Source organism: Protomyctophum parallelum (genome assembly GCF_964188405.1).
Source record: "Protomyctophum parallelum genome assembly, chromosome: 11".
Classification (NCBI taxonomy): Eukaryota; Metazoa; Chordata; class Actinopteri; order Myctophiformes; family Myctophidae; genus Protomyctophum; species Protomyctophum parallelum.
The window spans coordinates 44528353-44550977 of record NC_139707.1 but is presented as its reverse complement, the minus strand read 5'-3'; the positions used below and the strand labels follow the sequence as shown (position 1 = coordinate 44550977).

General features: G+C 44.4%; 1 protein-coding gene across 4 annotated transcripts in view; it reads right to left on the bottom strand.

Moving 5' to 3' along the window:
* myo1b (myosin IB) overlaps positions 1-22625 on the bottom strand; it is a 131466-nt gene that overhangs the window by 89550 nt on the left and 19291 nt on the right. For all 4 annotated transcript variants that reach the window (XM_083777069.1, XM_083777071.1, XM_083777072.1 and 1 more), the window contains one exon: positions 14173-14288. In XM_083777069.1, coding sequence (XP_083633195.1) covers positions 14173-14288 — 116 coding nt within the window. The remainder of the gene's footprint in view (positions 1-14172; positions 14289-22625) is intronic.

Below are 22625 nucleotides of genomic sequence, written 5' to 3'. Positions count from 1 at the left end.
AAAGGTTTATTTTAATATCATCATCATCATCCCTCTCTAGATTCAACATCACGCCGACACACAACGCTGGAGTGGACCCTCTCTCCGCCCACACCGGGTCAAAACCGACCACTTCTACAAGAGCCCACTTGAAGGGGCTGCCTTCACACCTCCATGTGAATTATCAACATCAAAACACTCCATGTTTATGTAACACTGAATGCAGAGGACACGTCATCCCGTGGACCCTGGCCTGTTACCAAACAACCTGCATGTATAGATGTATAGGTACTAGGGACACGACGCACTCGTCTTCGTCAGATAGATCACTAAACAACCTGCATGTATATAGATGTATAGGGACAAGACACACTCGTCTTCGTCAGATAGATCATTTCAGTACGTATATGTCCAGCAACGAGCGAGCGAGCCGGATGCCTGATGAATCACCAGAGGGGACAATCTTCCTGTTCCGATCATCAAACACAAAACACGGTTGCTCTGACGCGTTTCTCTGGAAAAGCAAACAACTTTATGGCAAACGGAGATGCGGGAAGTGGGGGGGTGGGGGGGGGGGATGGGCTGTGGCGTTTTGTTTTTACCGTTGCATCTCTAGATATCGTATTATTGGATCAAATGTCAATAACATTAAATTAAACGAGAGCTATATATTTATACTGCAAGGCACCGGCAGCAATGAGGAACTTTCTTTTTTTTTTCTTCTCCCCCCCCTCATTACCTTTTGAACTTGCCGATCCCAACAGCGCACAGCAACAAAATGCAAACAAAAAGGGCGCAGAGGGTGCAATAAATGGGTTTAAAGTCCACACCGGTCCCTCTATGCAGCTAGAGGAGAGTTTTACCACGGCTCTGTGTGTGTGTGTGCAGATCAAACAAACAGACAAACTGTAAAATGATACCCAATGAAAGCGGAACGCATCCGGAACACACAGACCTTAAAGCATCGACGACGATCACAGCGAAACCATTATGAATATCATGACGACATCATGGGGTTTTGGCGGTCGCTGCGCTTGGCAGTAGATTTAGTTTTTTTTGCGGTACGATGCTGCGATCTTTTGGCCAGAGGCCCGACAGAGATGACTGAACTACATGGTGTGCCCCCTCCCCACCTCCCCACCTCCCCAAAAGTGTGCGTGCGCGTGCAAACACACGCACATAGACACACACACACACACGGTTCTGGATTAAAGAAATGCTCCCCTCCTGCCTCCGCACGCACGTGTGAGATCTGGCACCGACAGGCTAAGATAAACATCCCCGACTATCACAGCAAACACTAACGTAGACACACTCAGAGATGAGCTCTCTCTCCTTCAGTGGCCCGTGTAGGAAACATAAACCAGCGTGGTAGGAATGTGGTACCGTGTGTGAGAGACCCTCCCTGGCTCCACGGGCATCTGATGGGGAGGAAATGGTGCCCTTTGTTGAACTGAAGTATGTTGAGGCACAAACGTCTTATATTCCACTTTTTTGTGTTTTTTTCCGCTAATTAATTAATTTGATCTCGCAAGAGAGAGAGAGCGCGTTTATCTCAGCATAAAACGGCGGGCAGGCCCTTTGAATTAAGTTTTGACTGCATACAATATTTTATATTCAAATATGATACACAAGCGCAAATCGATAGGTTCGAATGGATCGGACCCACGTGGTGTTTTAAAAAGGAATATTCCTGAGGAAGGTCCGGAATTAAGGATCAAAACGTTGCTTCATTAAATAAGACAATACTCATGTACCTAGCAAATACACAGTGTGCGGGTGTACCTTATTGCTTTCATTGATGTCCACTGGCCTATACGCACCTGTGCATACAGTACGCCTGATTTCTAGGCGTGCGAAGGTTTTCTCCTACAAAAAGGAATATTCGGGGGAAAAGAAATTAGGCCGATTCTGACTAGCTCTAGTGGGCTGTCACACGCTCCACTAGCCCAAATAAAATTCACACAGCGCCTCGTGCTGGACTTGATGGTCCGTTTCACATTCGGACCGGTTCGCCACACAGCCGTAAAAAAAAAAGCCCCCCGCCAAACGTCCCAGGTGCCCTACATGCTCTGGCTTAATGAAGCGGATTCCCCACAGGCCACTCAGCCCGGTGACCACGACCCTGTGGAAGGCAGCTGAACTGAACACCCCCCGACCACCACCACACACACACCTCCCCCGGCCTCTGTGCTCCACCAGCCAGCCGATGATGATGCCCCCCCCCCCTCCCCCGTTTCCTCTAAGTACTGTGTGCTCAGAGTGGGACGAGGAATTGGGGGGTCTCACTACCGACCGCTTCATTACACAAGAGGGGGAAACATGATCCCCCCCCTCTCGGGAGAGAGACGGTCGCACGCACACACACACACACACACACACACAGACACACACACACACACACACACACACACGCGCGAGGGAGAGACAAAAGCGACTCCTGGCCATCTGTGAGGCCTATAGTCTGCACTACTCTGCACACAGTGAGGGGCCACTGATTACGTCCCCTCTGTACACATGTGTGTACTGTGGTGTGCAGGGGGGGGGGGGGGGGGTCGGTTACATGCCTACTACTGTATTTTAATAAGCAATGGACTCATTAGTTTATAAGGGCTGTCCACACCAGACACTATAAACAGTAGATATTGTTGCTTGTGGTATTTTCCTAAATGAATGCCTGGTTTATACTAAACAGTATGTCACACAAAGAGTGACATCCTTGAATCCTACATTTGAATTAACTTGAAAAACCCCAACTATAATGACTGAGTGGTGAAGGATCCATCAAGGCCATCAATGACTAAAAATAGAACTAAAACGGATTTAAATTTTAATCGAAAGACTATGACTCAGCTAAATCAAAATTTGCTGTCAAAATCAAGACTTGAACAAGCTTGGGTGAGACAGACAGACAGACAGACAGACAGACAGACAGACAGACAGACAGACAGACAGACAGACAGACAGACAAGACAAGACAAGACAAGACAGAAATCAATGCCGTCTCAGTGAAATGGGAGTCTGGTCAGCCATGGAACTTAATAAGATGCAATTATTCCCTGAAAAAAACCTGGGAGGCAGGAGCTCCTTTTGCGTGTGTGCGTGTGTGCGTACGTACGTGCATGTGTGCGTGCGTGTGTCGTCCCTGGTGACCACAGGAGCAGGTGTGCCACTACAAACAAGCAGGAGCGCACGTGTCCTCAACACCCACACACAACCCCCAACCCCCCCCCTCCCCCCACATCCCTTCCCACACACAGGATTTCACTGTACAGAAATATGTACCACTAGAGAACGCTTAATATTTATGAACACACGTGCACACATGAGGCCTGCATGTGCGTGAATCACGGTACATGCATGAGCAGCAGATGTGTGTGTGCTGAAAAGGTGATAAAATAAACTGTTAATCACAATTATTTGTATGGCAATTAATTGTCCACTAAAATGTCATGATCGTTGACAGCACAATCTATCTCCAACATAAATACCTCAATAAAAATAAATAGTTATTAAGTCGAAAAACAACCACTCGGAAAAAACGTGTGATATCACTTATGTCTTCTTTCATATTCCTGAACCAATTATATGACAAAGCTCGCAATCGTTCATGTATAATGTTTGTTATGAGCTGGTCCAGCCGGCTCCATTCACTGCCATGTATTCATTGCACTAACGGTGTGAATTTGGCTCCCATGAAAGTGTCCATGAAAGTGTCATGGCGCAGCCCAGTCACGTGACCACTTCACTTCCTTCTAGGAGCTTCCTTGGTTGAGACCAGGAAGTTGTACATGCACAAATTTGGACACTTCCTGGTCTCAACTGTGCATGTTTCTTTCCTTCCATGGAGCAACATGGCGTCGCCCGTACGGCGCCTTCGCGTCTCATCCTCTTTAGACAGTCCTTGTCTCTACCCAGGATGTTTAACAACTTCCCATAATTTGTGCACGCACGCACGCACGCACGCACGCACTGACAAGAACTGAGAGAGGAGCTGTGATTATTGTTTTGGGGACACGAAATCACTGCTTTTCCAATGTGTCCAAATTACACATAAACCTTGCAGCTAATTGACACTGTGGTGTTATTTTCCACGGTGTGGTGTGTGTTTTAAGGTCTTTAGAGTGTGTCCAGTCAGCCGTGGCCTGCCGTTTGTTCTCTGCAATAACAAAACGAGTACGACACACACCAGGATAGCACAGTGTGATGTCTGATTTATACTTGGTCGCATGATGCTAAAAATGTGACACAGCATGTAGTAAGAGTATACAGTAAGTGAGTTTAATACATTTTGACCCGAGATCAGATTCTAAAAATGTCTTCTACATCCTGACAGTTTTCTGAAAAAGCTATGTTTCTATGTCAGTCGTTCTTCGATTTTTCAAAAATAGCAGACCTACAAGCATTGTGAGCCTGTAGATCTGCTATTTATGGTGAAGAGTGTTGGTGAGATGGAAAGATAACTCATCAAGTACACAACTCAGGTCTGTTTTACTAAAGCATAGAGGGTCTAAAGTGATATTGATTCATTCACAAATATCAAAGCATTCCGTGGCAGCCCTGGACTGGCACCCACTTAGAGATACCATTATGATCTATACAGGGTTCGCTGTGGCCGGGCCATGTGGACACAATATCAAATATCTATCTATTTTGACAAAACATAGTGATATTAGGAGAGCGTGTGCTGTGGTGGTGCATGCTGGGTAAAGTGGATTGAAACGCGAAAGAGATGACGGCACATTTATGCTCGCATTTTATTGATCCCTCTGAGATAATAATACAATGTGGGCTACTGTACGTACATGTCATTGTGGCTATAAACCACTGCTATTGTTCAGATAAGAGTTTAATCTAATAGATGATGGATACTATATATGACCGGCAATCACAAAGTCCAGCCCAGCAGACAGTCACACACTGTACTGGCTAATCTCATAATAGAAACGCTAATAAATACAGCAGCAAAGTGGCAATGCTTCAAAGCCAACACAGCCAACACCTATTAATATTAGTATATCAGGTTTTATGATGATAGGAAAGATGCTCATTCACTTAAGATCAAAACAGTGCCGGGCCACTGCCTTCTTTCTGCAATCGTCGTTAATACCGCCCACTTTTCAAAACAATTTTCAACAGCTTAATTTAAAAAGAAACGTGATGTTTGGACAAACTGTCATCGATTTGACGGTCAAATTTGCACCAGGCCACCCACCCATGATGGACGTGTCTGGAAGTGAAGACGCACCCCTCATATAACCTCCTCCCTGGGCGTTTCCACTTTCCAGGGCTGATCATAAAGCAGCACAAGGTGCGAGTGCTTCTCCAGGGGTGGTCTGCCTCCCTGCCTCCCTGCCTCCCTCCCTGCCTCCCTCCATGCCTCCATGCCTGCCTCCCTGCCTGCCACCCACCCACCAGCATGCATGCAGGGCAGGGCAGGCCCACCCTGGTCATCAGGCGCTGATACTATGGGATCAACGCCCTTCTGCTAGGGCCCTCCGCTCTGTGGCAGCAGCCTGCAGGCTCAAACCCAGCTCCACGTTGCCTCAAAGTGCTTCTAACCAACCGCTGAGAGTGCTATTTAACTCATGTGGTGGATATATTTATATTATGTTTAAAAGGCTGACGAATATATAAGTTCCTCTTCATTAGCTTTTAGGAGCTGTATGGGCTTCACAACCGTCCTCTCATCTGCTCCAACCTCACCATTTAAACCACTAAAGGAATAGTTCACCCAAAAAAAAAGGAGTTATTTAACTGGTTCCATGTCACCATTGACTCCAGCGCTCTGGCGGCAGTACCAACAGAACGAACACGAAAAAGGCCGCAAAGAAGACCTCGCAAACCTTCCGGTTCTGTGAACCGGAAGTAGCAATCGGCCATTTTTGAGTCACCGTCGGTTCCCTTCTCTAGCCTCAGAAACGCTAATATGCTAACCGGGAGGTGGTGGTCATTTTTTTTTAATTGAGCTCCTGACATCGTCAAATACCTCATATCACCTCACCTGAGCCTCAAATCCATGAAAAACGTGGCTAAGATCACACATGCACGTGTTCTCGTGATTGGCACAGGAGGGTTTAATACCTAAATCAAATTATTGGCCTGAGACCTGAGGCTGATTCTACAAACGAAATGACTGACTAAATCAGTAGTTATCAAACTTGTTTGTGCCAGCATCCCCCCCCCCCTTATTAAAAATTCATAAAAAAACAATACATATTTAATGGTTGTATTTTTCCATGATGCTGAACACAAGTTTACACTATTCTATTCCCACAACACATGTTGTATATGTTTGCTTAGACTCTCTCGCATGTGCATGATTTGTACGCATGTGTGTACATCTTCTAGTTTCCTCTGCAATACAAATAGTCAAAGTAGCCCTTTGGCTATTGGGCACAACAAGCACTTCTGGCTGAGCCAGTGTAAATGTTTACCTTCCATTTAATCGCTTGATTTATTGCACAAGTGACCGTTGATAGGCACAGTTTGGCGTGGTAATATATAAACCCCTTTTTTTGCAGGCCAATGGCTAAATGGTAAATGGTGCATTTATATAGCGCCTTTATCCAATGCGCTTTACATAGATTGTGCATTACATTCACTACATTCACCCATTCACACACACAGACATTCATACACCGATGGCAGAGGAAACCATGCAAGGCACCAACCAGCACATCGGGAGCAATTTGGGGTTCAGTGTCTTCATGCTCAAGGACACTTCGACATGTAGACAGGAGGAGGAGCCGGGATTCGAACCGCCAACCCACGGATCATTAGACGACCTGCTCTACCTCCTGAGCCACAGTCGCCCTTCGCTCTTCAAGTTGTATCCCTTTTCTGCTGAGTGTTACAAACTCAAAACCTGACTGCGTTGGATTATTTTGGGCCATAAATTGCCGTGGTAATGATCGTGGAGAAACTTTACTTTATCCGAGAAGAAAGGGTTATTTTTCCAAGGAGTAACCGTCGTATGCAGCAGGGAACAAAACATGTAATTGCAGCGCCTGCAGTCACGCTCATTTACGATTCTGATTTGAATACCAGTAAGTTAAATATATGTAAATGGCTCTATCCAAATGGGTTTCCATTTCCAAGCCACAAATGATTATTTCCAGCTGTACTGGAGCAGAGATGAGGACCTATTGAGACTGGCCTTGTGGAGTATATGTAGTAAGAAGCCTATGTTTTTGAAGGCATTAAATTTAAGCCAATGTTTGACTTTAATATACATTAAAAGACACACAAATCAGAACGTTTGGTGATGCCGTGTCATGTGGTCTTGTATGAAGATGGTTAGAGGTTAGGTTCCCACGAGGGCCAACGATAATACCGTCTATGAAAGTCATCTTCACAGGCACTTTAACCCATTTAGACCCGACTATGGATTCTACAAATGTCTTCTGTAATTGGCCGCCGACCCCCATCTGAAAATATGTTGTTCCAGGGACCCCTCAGAAGCAAAGATTTGAGTTAAAAACGTTCGCTCTGAAAGAATATATATGCAAAAGATTTGCGGCGCATTTTTACGATTTTTCAAAAATAGCAGACCTACAAGCTCATAGCGCGGCACTCGGTGCCGCGCTATGAACTTGTAGATCTGCTATTTTTCAATAGTTAAAAGTATAACATAATGCTTTCGTTTAAAACACCAAAAGGGGTTCCCACCCAAAATGTGTTAACCTTAGGTAATGTACTTACTTGTACTTGTAATGTAATGTACTATTAGAAATACTATTATTATTATTTATTATTATTATTATTATTATTATTGGTGGCTGTCTAGTAGTGTCTACCAATGGTTGTGAATTTAACTGAAATATATATGTTTGGCACATCATGGACTAAACATGAGACAGCCAAGAAGAAGACAGTACGGATGGCTTTGACCGGAACAAAGGAATGATCGGTTTACAGAATCAATAAGAGGATGTTCCAGATGGTCCGGAGGAGGATTCAGATCAATGTATGGAGTGTTTGGAAACAATGTGACTTTGGCTGAGAGGCCGTCCAAATAAAGACAGCTTAATCTCCTTTTAGCTAAAGAGCCCTTGGTCTCTCTGGCATTATTGGTCTTAAATTCCATTGTCTTGCTTTATAGGAGGACCCAAGGCTCTTACGACAATTAGGTTGACATCTTAAGTACAGTATACGATACGTCACTGATGTCGGGCAGAAACCTTGTGTCTCCATATTTTTTTTTTTTTTTTTTAAGATATTTTTTTGCGGCTTACGCCTTTATTGATTTTTTAAGGGACAGATAGTAGGCTGACAGGAAACGGGAGAGAGATGGGGGGATGACATGCGGTAAAGGCCGTGTCGGGTCCGGGAGTCGAACCCGCGGCACACCGCGACTGGATCACCAGTCCGGTGCCCAGACCGTTACGCTACGGCCTGGGCCCATATTTCTTTTAATGTAACTGAACGCCCCATTTTCTACTTTGTCGTGTGACAGTGTTGCACAAAAGTACTGAAAATAGCGGCAGTGCTTCAAGCCAACACAGACGGTTATAGAAGTGAGGCGTCTCTAGACCTCCGACCGTTTCCGACAGCCTGAAAATGTCTTTTTAAAATGTATTTTTTTCTGAAAAACCTCATGTTTCTATATCAGTGGTTCTCAATATTTCATGTCAAGGACCCCAAAAACTTTATGTAATCGGCCGCCGACCCCCCATCTGAAAATATGTTGTTCCAGGGACCCCCCCCCCCCCCCAATAAGCAAAGATTTGAGTTAAAAACGTTGGCTCTGAAAGAATATATATTCTAAGATTTGTGCCACATTTTCACGATTTTTCAAAAATAGCAGACCTACAAGCTCTATGAGCTTGTAGGTCTGCTATTTTTCAATAGCTAAAGCATAACATAATGCTAACACCAAAAGGGGTTCCCGCCCAGAATGGGTTAATTGTGACCATAGAGCAGTCGCAGTCCCGCCCCCCCGACGAGGGCCCAGGAAATAATTCCCCGTCCATTTCCCCCGTAGACTTTTCTAAAAGTATTTATTTAAAGACGTTTACACCGCGGACAAAGACAACTCTTGTTGTGACAAATAAACACAATGTTTTGGGCAGATCAAATAATTACTAAGAAGGGAGAAAAAAAAGGCAGGGTACAACACTATTTGTTTTTCTTCTCACTAACTATTTGATCGACCAAAAAACATTGTGTTTATTGTCATGTTTTCATGTTTTGTCACGACAAGAGTTGTCTTTGTCCGCGGCGTAAACGTCTTTAAAAAAATACTTTTTGTGAAACGTCTATGGGGAAAATGAACGGGGGAATTATTACCTTAGCCCACGTCGTTCTGAAAGGGGGCGAGCCAACATGCCAGTCCGTCCGCCCGTCACACACGCTCCATATATGGCCTGTCAGTCCGTCACGCCTCGTGACCCCATACAGTAGATGGACCTCATCGAATCCTGGATATAGCCCTAAATATAGCCCGTACATTAATTCTGTCTGTGCGCTTTACAAATATTTAACACAATATTAAATGAGAAGCATTATCGGGAATAAATAACTACATTTGGGCTTGAAATGTACTGTAATTCTGCAAACTGTGAAATAAATATTTCAATCAATCAGTCGATGACAGTCAGCGACAACATGTCATTCAACGCGGCAGAGTTATTGACGCTCACGGCGTTTCTCTCTCGGTCTCTCTCTCTCTCAACCTGTCAACCTGTCATCCTCAATCATGTCTAGTTTGGCTCTTTTTAGTGACTCTAAATCTTGTGGCGGACATGTTATCACCGTGCATGTCTTCACGTTGTTAAATAAATAGCAGACAGAAGGGAGATAAACAGAGGATGTATTTCATGATAGGGGGGGGGGGATTAGTGCTTTAACCCATTCTGGGCGAGAACCCATTTTGGTGTTAGCATCATGTTATGATTTAGCTATTGAAAAATAGCAGATCTACAAGCTCATAGCGCGCCACCGAGTGGCGCGCTACGAGCTTGTAGGTCTGCTATTTTAGAAAAATCGAAGAACGACTGACATAGAAACATAGCTTTTTCAGAAAACTGTCATTTTAAAAACAGACATTTTTAGAATCTGATCTCAGGTCAGAATGGGTTAACAAAAAGGAACGTCATGTGCATTATCCTCCCCCTCAGGTCGACCTCGGCGTCGGGACCCCCGGGTCAAAAAGCTGCGACGGATAAACATCTTAACCGCTCTAATTTGACATGAATCCTGAACAACTTGGCTGAGAGGGTTTAGTGAACGCTTTAGAGACAGGTTGCTGACATAGTTACAACGACGCTACCACAGGCCCACAAGCAGCCAGATCTGTCCACATGGAGCAGACATGGACGGGAACTGTTGAGCAATGGGATCTTACATTAAATCGTATATTATTAACCCATTTTGACCTGGGAACGATTCTATAGAGGTCTTCTAAATCCATGACTGTTTTCTTGAAAAAGCAGTTTTTCTATGTCAGTCGTTCTCAAACACTTTCATGTCACTTTTTCACGATTCTTCAAAAATAGCAGACCTACAAGCTCGTAGCGCGCCACTCGGTGGCGCGCCATGAGCTTTTAGATCTTCTATTTTTCAATAGCTAAAGCATAACATGGTGCTAACACCAAAATGGGTTACAGACTTCACTGTTGAAAAGGCCAATTATAAGTGTCACAACTTTAGTGTGGGGTTTTGTTTTCGTAAACTAACACCCCTAATTTTACTTGATCATCCTACAACAGCGTCACACAAAAGTATACAAAAATAACAGATCTGCAAAGGCAACCTTGTAAAGTGAATATAACGTGTTACCTACCACTTACTAATAGTCATCCCATTAAGCCAGTGACTTAACTGCTACTTGAGCAATATTTACTGGGTGGTAAAAAGCTATAACCTCCCGACAGGGAGGTAACTGCAATGAAGACGGCAGCATGTCAAGCTTCAAATAGCTCTATGATCTTCCACGTTTGCCTTTCACTTTTATAATCCCGTTTACAAGTAACAGTTTTGGAGATATGAGGCTTCGACCCGACAGAGACGATAATGATAACAACGGTATCAACTTTAACAGTATTTTCACTGAACTGACCAGAGAAGACTCTTATAGGGTGGGCGTCATCATCATCTCATGATTCTACGCATGCCAGAGCCAGTGAGAGACCCATTGTCGCTTTCCTTTATCAATGTCCCATTTTAGGTGGGAATCCCTTTTGGCGTTAGCATTATGTTATGCTTTAGCTATTGAAAAATAGCAGATCTACAAGCTCATAGCGCGCCACCGAGTGGCGCGCTAAGAGCTTGTAGGTCTGCTATTTTTGAAAAATCGAAGTACGATCAGGATTATAGAAGACATTTTTAGAATCTGATCTCAGGTCAAAATGGGTTACAGGCCCTTACCATGATATTACAATGGTTCTTACCATGATGGTACAATGGTTCATGTCCCGCCTATAGATTCCAGGCCATGGCACTGCTAGACATAAAAGAGTTTAGGAGGACAGAGGTCTTGAGAGTCTGACACCCACTCTCGTTCGGTGGGTTCCAGGGCAATGTTTAGGTGGGAGAGGGGAGGGGGTTCCACTGAACCGTGGAACTGGGACTGTCTGAGAGAGAGAGCAGGAAACACTTCCTTCTCAGAGGCAGAGGAGCGGACAGCTGGACACATTTGTCACTGTCCAATGCTGAGCTCCCCACTACGCACACACGCACCCACGCGCACACACACACACAGACACACAGACACACACGCACACATCTGTGCGTCACAAAAAAACAGAGGAGTGTAAATTGGCTGTTTAGTGTGTGTGGTTTGACAGAAGAGTAAACATGGCCTCTCTCTGCAGGAGGATGTCAGTCAGTCTCTCTCTCCCCACCGGGGAGAGAGAAGCGAGCTAATTGATGAGTATCACCGCCGGTCCTTTTGTTTTATGCTGGCAGAGCAACAATGGCGGCCCGGTGGTGCTGTCCGCCCTGTCGGGACGGACAGATGGACACCCTGCTGTTTGGGGGCACCGGGGGGACCCACTGCTGCCAGACGACCCCCCCCCCCCCCCCCAAAAAAAAACAGGACCCCCAACCCTCCTAATTGTACTTGCTGTAACTGAGATCAGATTAAAAAAATGTCTTCTACATCCTGACAGTTTTCTGAAAAAGCTATGTTTCTATGTCAGTCGTTCTTCGATCTTTCCAAAAATAGCAGACCTACAAGCTCATAGCGCGCCACTCGGTGGCGCGCTATGAGCTTGTAGGTCTGCTATTTTTCAATAGCTAAAGCATAAAATAATGCCAAAAGGGGTTCCCGTCCAAAATGGGTTAACCGGTTTGCAATTATTTAGACCTGAGACCAGTGTTGAAAATGCAGTCTAAATCCTAAAACCTAAAATTCTGAAAAAAAAAAAAAACATAAATCTAAAATAAATGAATCATGTTGCTACATACATAATATATAGCAACATCTATAATGACAGGCGCTGTCCCAGATTTAAGGGCATTTGTACGTTGTCTAATTCGGTTAATATAACGTATTCAATCATTCAATTCATCAATAAATACAATGTCTGTCCTGGGCCGTGGCTCAGCGGTCCAGGCACCTTGACTGGTGATCCAGTCTGGCAGTGTGCCGCGGGTTCGACTCCCGATCCCGACGGCCTTTACTGCATGTCATCTCCCCCATCTCTCTCCCCCATTTCCTGTCAGCCTACTGTCTATCCCTCTATAAAAACATATACAATAAAGGCGAAAGCCAAAGAAAATGAAAAAATAAAATAAATACAATGTCTGATAACCGGTGTAAACGCACCGAAAATGGATCAGATTTACCATGTTTTCAGTGAGTTCACCCAATGCTCAACCAAGTGTAACTCAGTTAATAGACTCATGCAGGTCAACTTTGAAGAATTGTGTGTCAAGAATTTGAGGATTTGGGCGACGATGGCGCAAATACCACACGTAGGCTCTAATGCAGCCCGACAGCAAGTCGCTGAAACCTCGCTGGCTCGATTCTCCAACCCGATGACCTTTAATGTGTCACTCCACTGTCTCCTCTCACTCTCCACTACTCACACCACTGTGTCCGGGTAGCTCAGTCGGTAGAGCGGTCCCCTTTGGGACCACAAGGTCATGGGTTTGATCCCCGGGCACCGCCAACTCAGTGTATAATGAGTAGCACGGCTTGGGTGCAGAAAGTTGTGCGTTAAGTAGTGGGAGCTGATGGTAGGTGTTGTTGTAAGCTGATGGTAGGTGTTGTTGTAAGCTGATGGTAGGTGTTGTTGTAAGTAGTGGGAGCTGATGGTAGGTGTTGTTGTAAGCTGATGGTAGGTGTTGTTGTAAGCTGATGGTAGGTGTTGTTGTAAGTAGTGGGAGCTGATGGTAGGTGTTGTTGTAAGCTGATGGTAGGTGTTGTTGTAAGCTGATGGTAGGTGTTGTTGTAAGTAGTGGGAGCTGATGGTAGGTGTTGTTGTAAGTAGTGGGAGCTGATGGTAGGTGTTGTTGTAAGTAGTGGGAGCTGATGGTAGGTGTGCGGCCTCAGCATCCAGCTAACAATGTGTCACATTGTCGGCTATTTTTGTGGTGAATGATGGCCCCCAGAATAGGGATGCTGGGGTTCAAGTGGTAGTGTATCTTTGGGGAAAATATTTAAATCATTTACCATTAATAGACTGGGTGAGCGGTCCTGGAGTACTGTACTGTACTCATTGACACCAGATGGGGTGTCAATGAGTTAATATGGCAAAAAGGTGCTATAAAGTATAACAATGTAATTCAGGGGTGACACGAGACAAAAAATAAATAAAGAATTGTGAACCACTGCTTAAAGTTTAGAGAACAGAGACTTATGCAATATTACACGAGAGGGTGTGGTTCAACGTGATTATTGCCACGACAGTGATGCGGTCAGGAACGAGACGGAGTCGAGTTCCGCAAGCATCACTGAAGTGTTACCCTTAAAACTAAGAAAATCGCTGAAAGAATATATATTTTTATTGACAGATGTAGTCACTACGACCACAAATGTCCCAAGAAACCAGCTAGCCTATAGCCACCGAGTTTGCTAGCGCTCTGGGAGAACAGATCAACTGAATTATTTTTTTGATTAGGTGGTGAATGGTGCTGGTTTGATCCACGGCTAGAAGCCGTTTCAACCAATCAGATTGCTTCCTCGAAACGACCTGTTGTAGAATGGAGAGTTAAGGGCGTGTGGGAATAGAACCAGGGACTCACATGTGTGGACTGAGCTCATAGAAGTTCCTGTTCCGATACTCCTCCACTTTGTCTGGCGTGAAGATGGGCAGATGTCTGTACGGGTTGATGGAGATGACCACACTGCCGATGTACGTCTGGAGGAGAGAGAGAGAGAGAGACCAAATGAGACGGGTAGGACAGAACAGTGGTGGAAAAGGACTCAATATTTTTACTAGACCCGAGTTAAAAACATTCACTCTGAAAGAATATATATTCAAAGATTTGCGCCACATTTTTACGATCTTTCAAAAGTAGCAGACCTACAAGCTTGTAGATCTGCTATTTTTTTCAATAGCTAAATTATAACAATGTTTAAAACATTTACCGCCCAAAATGGGTTAAAAGTGTCAATACTGCTAATGTAGAAATACTACTGTTACAAGTAAAAGTCTGGAATTAAAAATTCACTTGAGTAAAAGTACTTAAGTATTGCCATCAAATTGTACCAAAAGTAGGTTCATGGTTGTACTTGTACTTGTTACATCTTGTGTAACATCTTGTGTTATACATCTTTTGTACAGGTACATAAGAGGTGTGGCTTCCTTACAGACGATGCAGAAGCATACAGTAGATACTAGCTTAACCCATTCTGAACGGGCACCCATTTTGGAGTTAACATCATGTTATGCTTTAGCTATTGAAAAATAGCAGATCTACAAGCTCATATCGCGCCACCGAGTGGCGCGATACGAGCTTGTAGGTCTGCTATTTTTGAAAAATCGAAGAGCGACTGACATTTTTAGAATCTGATCTCAGGTCAGAATGGGTTCATCAGACCAGTGTGTGTCCGGCGGAAACCTCGTATGAATCTGATCTCAGGTCAGAATGGGATAACAGATAGCATAACATAGATAACAGATAACAACAAAAGCACAGCAAGTACAGCAAACAGGGATAAAGAGTGCAAGAAAGAGCAATCAAAGTGTAAAAATAATAGTACCAGTACATACAATACAGTACATGTACATGTTTCCCCCTTAGGTCAACGTTTTGTAAACAGGTTATGTTCCATATATATATATATATACACACAACACAGTTAAAGAAAGTAATAAAGTATTTTTTAGCTCGGCCATTCTCAAATGGCTGAAATGTATATAAGGTTTAAGTGGTTATACTGTATGATTTTTAATAATAATGATCCCAATCTACTAAAGTTTTCTAATAAATGTAGTGGAGTAAAATAGAAGTAGAAGTAAAAAGTATTGTAAATTGTAAATACTCAAGTACAAATACCTCAGAATTGTACTTGAGTACAGTACTTGAGTAAATGCTACTTTCCACTACTGGCTAATACACTAAATACACATTTTTATTTGCATTGTACATTTTAAACCGATGTACAATGCAAGACATGAATACAGACAACACAACACAAGTATGCAAGTGGATTCATAGTGATGTCAGTGTTGTTTTTGGCAGCAAATTTTGATTATAGTTTTAATAGTCTCTTGAATAGTTTTCATTTAGTTTCAGTCACATTTTAGTCACCTGGAATGTTTTAGTGTTAGTCTAGTTTTAGTCATAGTCTCTTGAATAGTTTTCATTTAGTTTCAGTCACATTTTAGTCACCTGGAATGTTTTAGTGTTAGTCTAGTTTTAGTCATAGTCTCTTGAATAGTTTTCATTTAGTTTCAGTCACATTTTAGTCACCCGGAATGTTTTAGTGTTAGTCTAGTTTTAGTCGACTAAAATGTATTTTGGCAGGCCTTGATGCCGTCGTAATGACTGATTTTACACTTTTACTGACGCCAGGCCTGAAGGCAGGTCTGAAGGCAGGCCGGAGGTCAGGTCGGAGCGACCCCAAAACAAAAGGAGAAATGTGTGGAATCCTGGCATGCGGCCGGCCGGCATTCACAGGAGTGAAAAGGAGAACCAGGGAGCGGAGGTGTCAGAGGAGAGGGTCTGAAAAGGAGAACCAGGGAGCGGAGGTGTCAGAGGAGAGGGTCTGAAAAGGAGAGCCAGGGAGTGGAGGTGTCAGAGGAGAGGGTCTGCCTGACGCTGGAGTGAGAGGACTGTCATCATCATGATGCCTCCCTCGTCTTTAGTGGGAGTGTGTTAAAAAAAAAAAGAACAGTGGATCTCAACCTCTTCAGGCAGAGCCTGAAGAACTGTCCGTTTGAACTGAGTTTGAGAGGATTGAGTTCTAAAAATAAATAAAACACAGACGACTTCGGACAACGGAGGACAACAGCAGGCGATTAACTCATTTTGGGCGGGAACCCCTTTTGGCGTTTTTAAGCATTATGTTATGCTTTAGCTATTGAAAAATAGCAGATCTACAAGCTCGCTATGAGCTTGTAGATCTGCTATTCATGAAAAATCGTGAAAATGTGGCACAAATCGTTGAATATATATTTCAGAGCGAACATTTTTAATTAAAATATTGGCTTCTGGGGGGTTCCTGGGACTTCATATTTTGAGATGGGGGTCCGTGGCACCAATAGAGATAATTCTGGGGGTCCTTGACATGAAAAAGGTTGAGCACCACTGACATAGAAACATGGGTTTTTCAGAAAAATGTTAGGATTTAGACGCCTTTTTTTATCAACCTCAGTCCAAAATGGATTAAAGTACTTCTGAAAGCACATGTTGCCATCATCATCACCATCATCATCATCGTCCTCCTCCTCCTCACTCAACACCACAGAGCCCTGGTTGCACTTTCAGCCTCCAATCACAACCGTTCCCTCTCTGCCCTCTCCGTGATAATAGCCGTTGCATAACCCTCTCTGACAGGCGGCAGAGTTTGGCCTCTTCTCCCATGGCAACGCCACCACCTCCCACAGGCCTATTGTTAAAGAGTACACAGGGTGGGCAGAATGGGACCTTTTTGAGGTATACCGCGGACAGAGGTGAGCGAGCTGTGATGTAAACACGCACGTCGTGGACGAGTGGGAGTGCCTTAAGCTCACGACAACGGTTAGATAACAATTGCGTGCAAAACTATAGGCACCGGGGCGCCTGATGGAGGGGGAAAGAACTGGTCTCTAAACTGCCTCCCCCTGGCCAGCCGGGGCGCCTGATGGAGGGGGAAAGAACTGGTCTCTATAAACTGCCTCCCCCTGGCCAGCCGGGGCGCCTGATGGAGGGGGAAAGAACTGGTTGGAATAACGTGTTCCTTCCACGCGCTACGTCCAACCAGGGAAACTCCCCCCTGTCAGGTGTAAAAGGAGCAACTTGGACACTCAGGCATGAAGGAAGCATGAGTACAAGTCCGTTGCTCTCCCCATGTCCCCCATATATCGGGACTAGGTTGGTGGAGGGTGTGTAGAGCCCAGGATCACATTAGATGATTGACACAGGGGTGAAAAATGGGTTACAAAATTGTGGGATATAAATTTTAGAAAAACTATAGGCAATACAATATTAGAAATATATATTATATGTTTTGCTATAACCTGCTGATTAAGCCATTAACACAATGTGATATAGAGCTTGGGTGCCGGTGATTTTAGGCTATTCCACTATGACGCGCATCCGCTTTTGGCTTCCATCTTGGATGCTAAAGCATAGCATCAATGCTAGCGAGCTAAAACGAGGTACATCCTTGCTCTAGAAAAAACGCCAATGTTCCCATCGCGCTCACCGGATAATCAGAGGAGACCTCCGAACATCGCCGATTAGTTCAAAACCACGGACAACGCATTAGTATCCGAGAAAAAAAAGCATGCAAAGGCGAACGACTAAAACAGAAGCTAATGAGGTTGATCATACAGAAACGGCATGAGCAACCGGAGAGGTAAAAAGGAAAAAAAGGAAAATAGCAAGGCAATGTTATAGCGATAGCGATAACGCCTCAAGACGAGCCTACGTCAAAAGATTAATGAATTTAAATGAATCAATCACGAGTATACCCGTCAACGGGATCAAATGTGTTAAAGACCTGAGGCCGATTCTACAATAATTGGCCTTAGTAGTTCTGACACTTTAACCCGTTAAAACCGGAAAAGCATCAGTGCCTATTTTTCTTTACTTTTTTTGCTCTGTACACATTGTTGCCCGGGGCCTACTCTGAAGGGCCCCTCCAGACCCCCAGAACAAATATAAATCCAAGAGGGGCCTACAGTAAACATTGTTCTCTGTGGCGTGGGAAATATGGCAATACTTAAGAGCAGACATGATCGTCGTCATGAAATGAGGCAGGGGATTGGGGGAAGTCATATGGCGATGCCATGACATCATGTCTCTAGTGTCCAATGGGACTGAAGTATGATGGATGGGAACGATGCCTCGAGCCATGTCAAAGAAAACATGGAGATATGAGAGGTTAAGTGATATTATTATTGTTATAAAAGGTTATTTCTACTCAGGGTACCTGAGGGAGTTCCAGTGGGTCCCCAGCTAAATGATAGTTTGGAACCAAATGATACCCTTATGGGTCTGTAACTCTGAGAGTGTACAAGAAATTAACAGAGGTTTTACAATATAAATTGGCCATAAAACCGGGGGTCCGTAGCCTAATGAGTGTGGAAATCACTGCTAGAGCCGTAAAGATATTCCCCCCATCGGGGTCACTCCCGCGCACTCAGATCAGCCAACGCAGGAAAGCTGGAAGTATACCCTCACTAAAAACGCCGGGACAACGCTCCACACACGTCCCAAACTCTTCTCCCTTCTGGCCCCAAAACTGTGGAATGCACTTCCCATTGCAGTCAGAACTGCAGCATCACTGCCAATCTTCCACCATAGTCTGAAAACCCACCTTTTCAGACTCCATCATGGCCCATAGCACTTACCCTACCCCCTTTAGATAGCACTTTTTTTAGACTTAGATAGCATTTGATACAGACTTATAGCATGTCATGTAGACAGCACTATAATTGCATTGCATGTAGTCATAGCACTTCATAGTACATATGTATAGCATAGTATAGTATATGTATAGTTTATATGTATAGTGTCATTATATAGATATGTTCTAGTCACGTTCTTAGCTTACGCATGTTTCATGATAAATGCATTTTATATATGTGATGTATATATATATATGATGCAGTTATGCTTTGGCTATTGAAAAATAGCAGATCTTCAAGCTCATATAGCTTGTAGGTCTGCTATTTTTGAAAAATCGAAGAACGACTGACATAGAAACATAGCTTTTTCAGAAAACTTTTTAGAATCTGATCACAGGTCAAAATGGGTTATCACAGATCTTAACCAAATGAAATCACTCGCCCTACCTTTAACCATCACACTGTAAAATATGTGTGTCGTTGAGATTGTTTGTGTACGGGAAAACAAGTCATGTGTAAATTACAGAGAGGAGGGGGGCGGGGGGGGGGGGGGGGGGGTAGAACAGATCTGCCTCCAGGAGGTTGTAATTACAAGCTATGGTGGAAAAGAAGAACAGGGACTTCCTTCGTCGCTAAAAAACTCTCCTCAATTCCAGACATGATGGTTATTATCGTGGAGAGCCGATCTTAGCTTTCCAATTCCAAATGCCAAGTGCTTCAGGGGAGAAAGTGAGTCAGTGAACTCACAGGGAACATTAATGCGTCTGACAGGCAGGAACTCAAGGAACCCACAGCATTTCTGCTTGCTCATCAAAACTAGGTGAAGTCAGACGGTATTAAGAAGTGGTTCAACAGATGCCAGGGAGACCCGAATAAAGTGTTTGAACTTCCATGGTATTTAAATCCCCTCTGGAAAACAAAGCCATGTGTCTTGTTCTGCCTGTTATATACGCCGGGGGAGGGTGGGGGGAAAAGGAATCATATGTCAATGAGGAACAAACGCACTCATGCATGCAGGGATTTATGCATCAGATTTTAGTGGATAAATATAGGCTTCCGTTTATTTATTTTTGTCTGGTCACTGTTTGGAGGTGCAGCTTGTGCCATCAAATAGCTGTCATTATACAACCTGACTGAATTATAAACCGTTTTGCTTGACCTTTTCCACAAAAGAGGCCAGTTTGCATGCTGCGTTATGTTAAAGGCAACAGCAAGATTTGTGCCACATTTTCAAGATTTTTTCAAAAATAGCAGACCTACAAGCTCGTAGCACGCCACTCAGTGGCGCGCTATGAGCTTGTAGATCTGCTATTTTTCAATAGCTAAAGTATATAGCATAATGTTCCCGTCCAGAATGGGTTAAAATGACAAGTTAAAAGTACTATAACCACCGTGTCTCTCCTCTCCAGAATAATCCTTATACTTTCTTTCTATGCTGTAAAGAAAAAGGAGTCCGTGTTGCAGAACTGGTGATTTAATAAACAAAGAAATTATTCAAAAGAACAAACGTGATCAGCCAGGGTTCTAATTAAATTCTGTATCAACTATCAACTCTCAGTAGCAAAAACAAACAACATAATATCTCTCTTCCTCTGAATAGCGCGACCGCTTCCCTGCACACCAGAACCCCAAAGTACACACAAGATATCCCATAATACTCCTCGTCAGAGCGCTCAGCCCCGCCAACACAGTTAAAAAAAGGCTTCTAAATCCTAATAGTTTTCTGAAAAACCCATGTTTCTATGTCAGTTGTGCTCAACCTTTTTCATGTCAAGTACCCCCAGAATTATCTCTATTGGGCCACGGACCCCCATCTCAAAATATGTTGTTCCAGGGACCCCCCCAGAAACCAATATTTTAGTTAAAAATGTTCCCTCTGAAATATATATTCAAAGATTTGCGCCGCATTTTCACGACTTTTCAAAAATAGCAGACCTACAAGCTCATAGATCTGCTATTTTTCAATAGCTAAAGTAAAACATATAGTGCTTAAAACAACAAAAGGGGTTCCCTCCCCAAAGTGGGTTAAAGGAACAATCCCCCTGTATACACCGTAGGGTTACAGTACCAAAGCGGTGTAATGGAAAGATCTGCCAGGCAAAGAGTCTGTATAACAGACCAACACTTTAAAAACTGCCTTCCCTGTCAGTGTGTGCATCATTTCCTGGATCTATAGTTCCACAGCGAGTGGACCGGGCCAAGGGGAGAGAGTCTGAGATGGAAGCATTTCCTGGATTTATAGTTCCACAGCGAGTGGACCGGGCCAAGGGGAGAGAGTCTGAGATGTAAGCATTTCCTGGATCTATAGTTCCACAGCGAGCAGACCGGGGCCAATGGGAGAGAGTCTGAGATGGAAGCAGTCTAGCCCAAGATTCAGACTCTCGTAGAGTTTCTGGCAGTTTCTAGTTTCGGAATCTGGCGGCCATCTTGGTTTTCTCTCCATTGTAAATGCGTAAAAGTGCCCCTAGCGGCCAGGGTTCTGTTGCGCATGCGAGTATGGACAGAGTGGATCAAAATACCTTTTCTATTGAAAACTACGGTCGTACGGTGTGTAATTGTTTTGCGTACACCCACCATACAAGTGGGGCAAAGGATACAGGAGCTTAGATTTTGCATTTGTACATGGTAAGAGTGATTTCCAGGCACAAACGTTCGCACCGGGCAAGCATTTGGCAGCATTAGACTCTCGTAGAGAGATTTGTCAGAATCGGGAAAGAAAACTCTACGAGTTTAAATCTTGGGGCTAGAAGCAGTCTACCTTTCTTCTCGTTTCGGGGAGAGAGAGAAAATTTGAGGGCATCTGAAAAAATGTCAAAAAACACTGACTGCACACATTCCCATTGCTCAGCAGGAAGTGTGGGTGGCTATGGCTCCGAGCAGCGCACACACACACACACACACACACACACACACACACACAGCGCCTATGAGCCAATCATAGCCCTGTGCGGTGATGTCATCTCGCTCGACACTGGGCCAACGACAACCGGAGCAGAGCTGTAATCATCTGGGCCAGAGGATCGGCTCCGTGCCCCAAAGCTAAAACGCTCTGATCCAGGGATCTCTACCAGCCCGCTCGGCTCTGCAATGGCCCCCAGAGGGGGGGGGGGGGGGGAAACAGACAGCCAGCCCAGCCAGCCCAGCCGCAGTGAATCTCATCATCCCTGAGCTCTCTGGGATTGTTCTGCCTCATTTGAGAACATCATCTGCATTCCTCAGTGATGTGATTTATTGACTGGTTGGTTGGGTTGACTGCGGTTGGGGGAGGGGGGGTGGGGGGGTGGGGGGGGGGGGGTCGCTGCATTTGGGCCACTGTATATTCTATGACCGGGTCTTAAGTTAAATGAACGGAGGAACAATGGAGCCGAGTAAAGTGTCTGTACACAGACACACACTACACCTCCTCAGGGATGTGTCTCTCTTGACACGGTGTCTCTTTAGGACAACATGGGAATAAAACAAAAGAAGGGTGGAGGATAACAAGATGATAACAGGCTCAGGCAAGAGAACATTACATAGAAGTAGACAGCGAAGCATTTTTAACAATTTGTCTGCAGGGGTGCAGCTCCCTCGGCTCAGTGGTCAGCACTGTCTGGTGCCTCACAGCCCGAAGGTCCTGGGTTCGAATCCCAACCAGCTTTTCCACCCTGTTCCCATGTTAAGGTGGCTCTCCAACCAAACCGACTACTACAGACA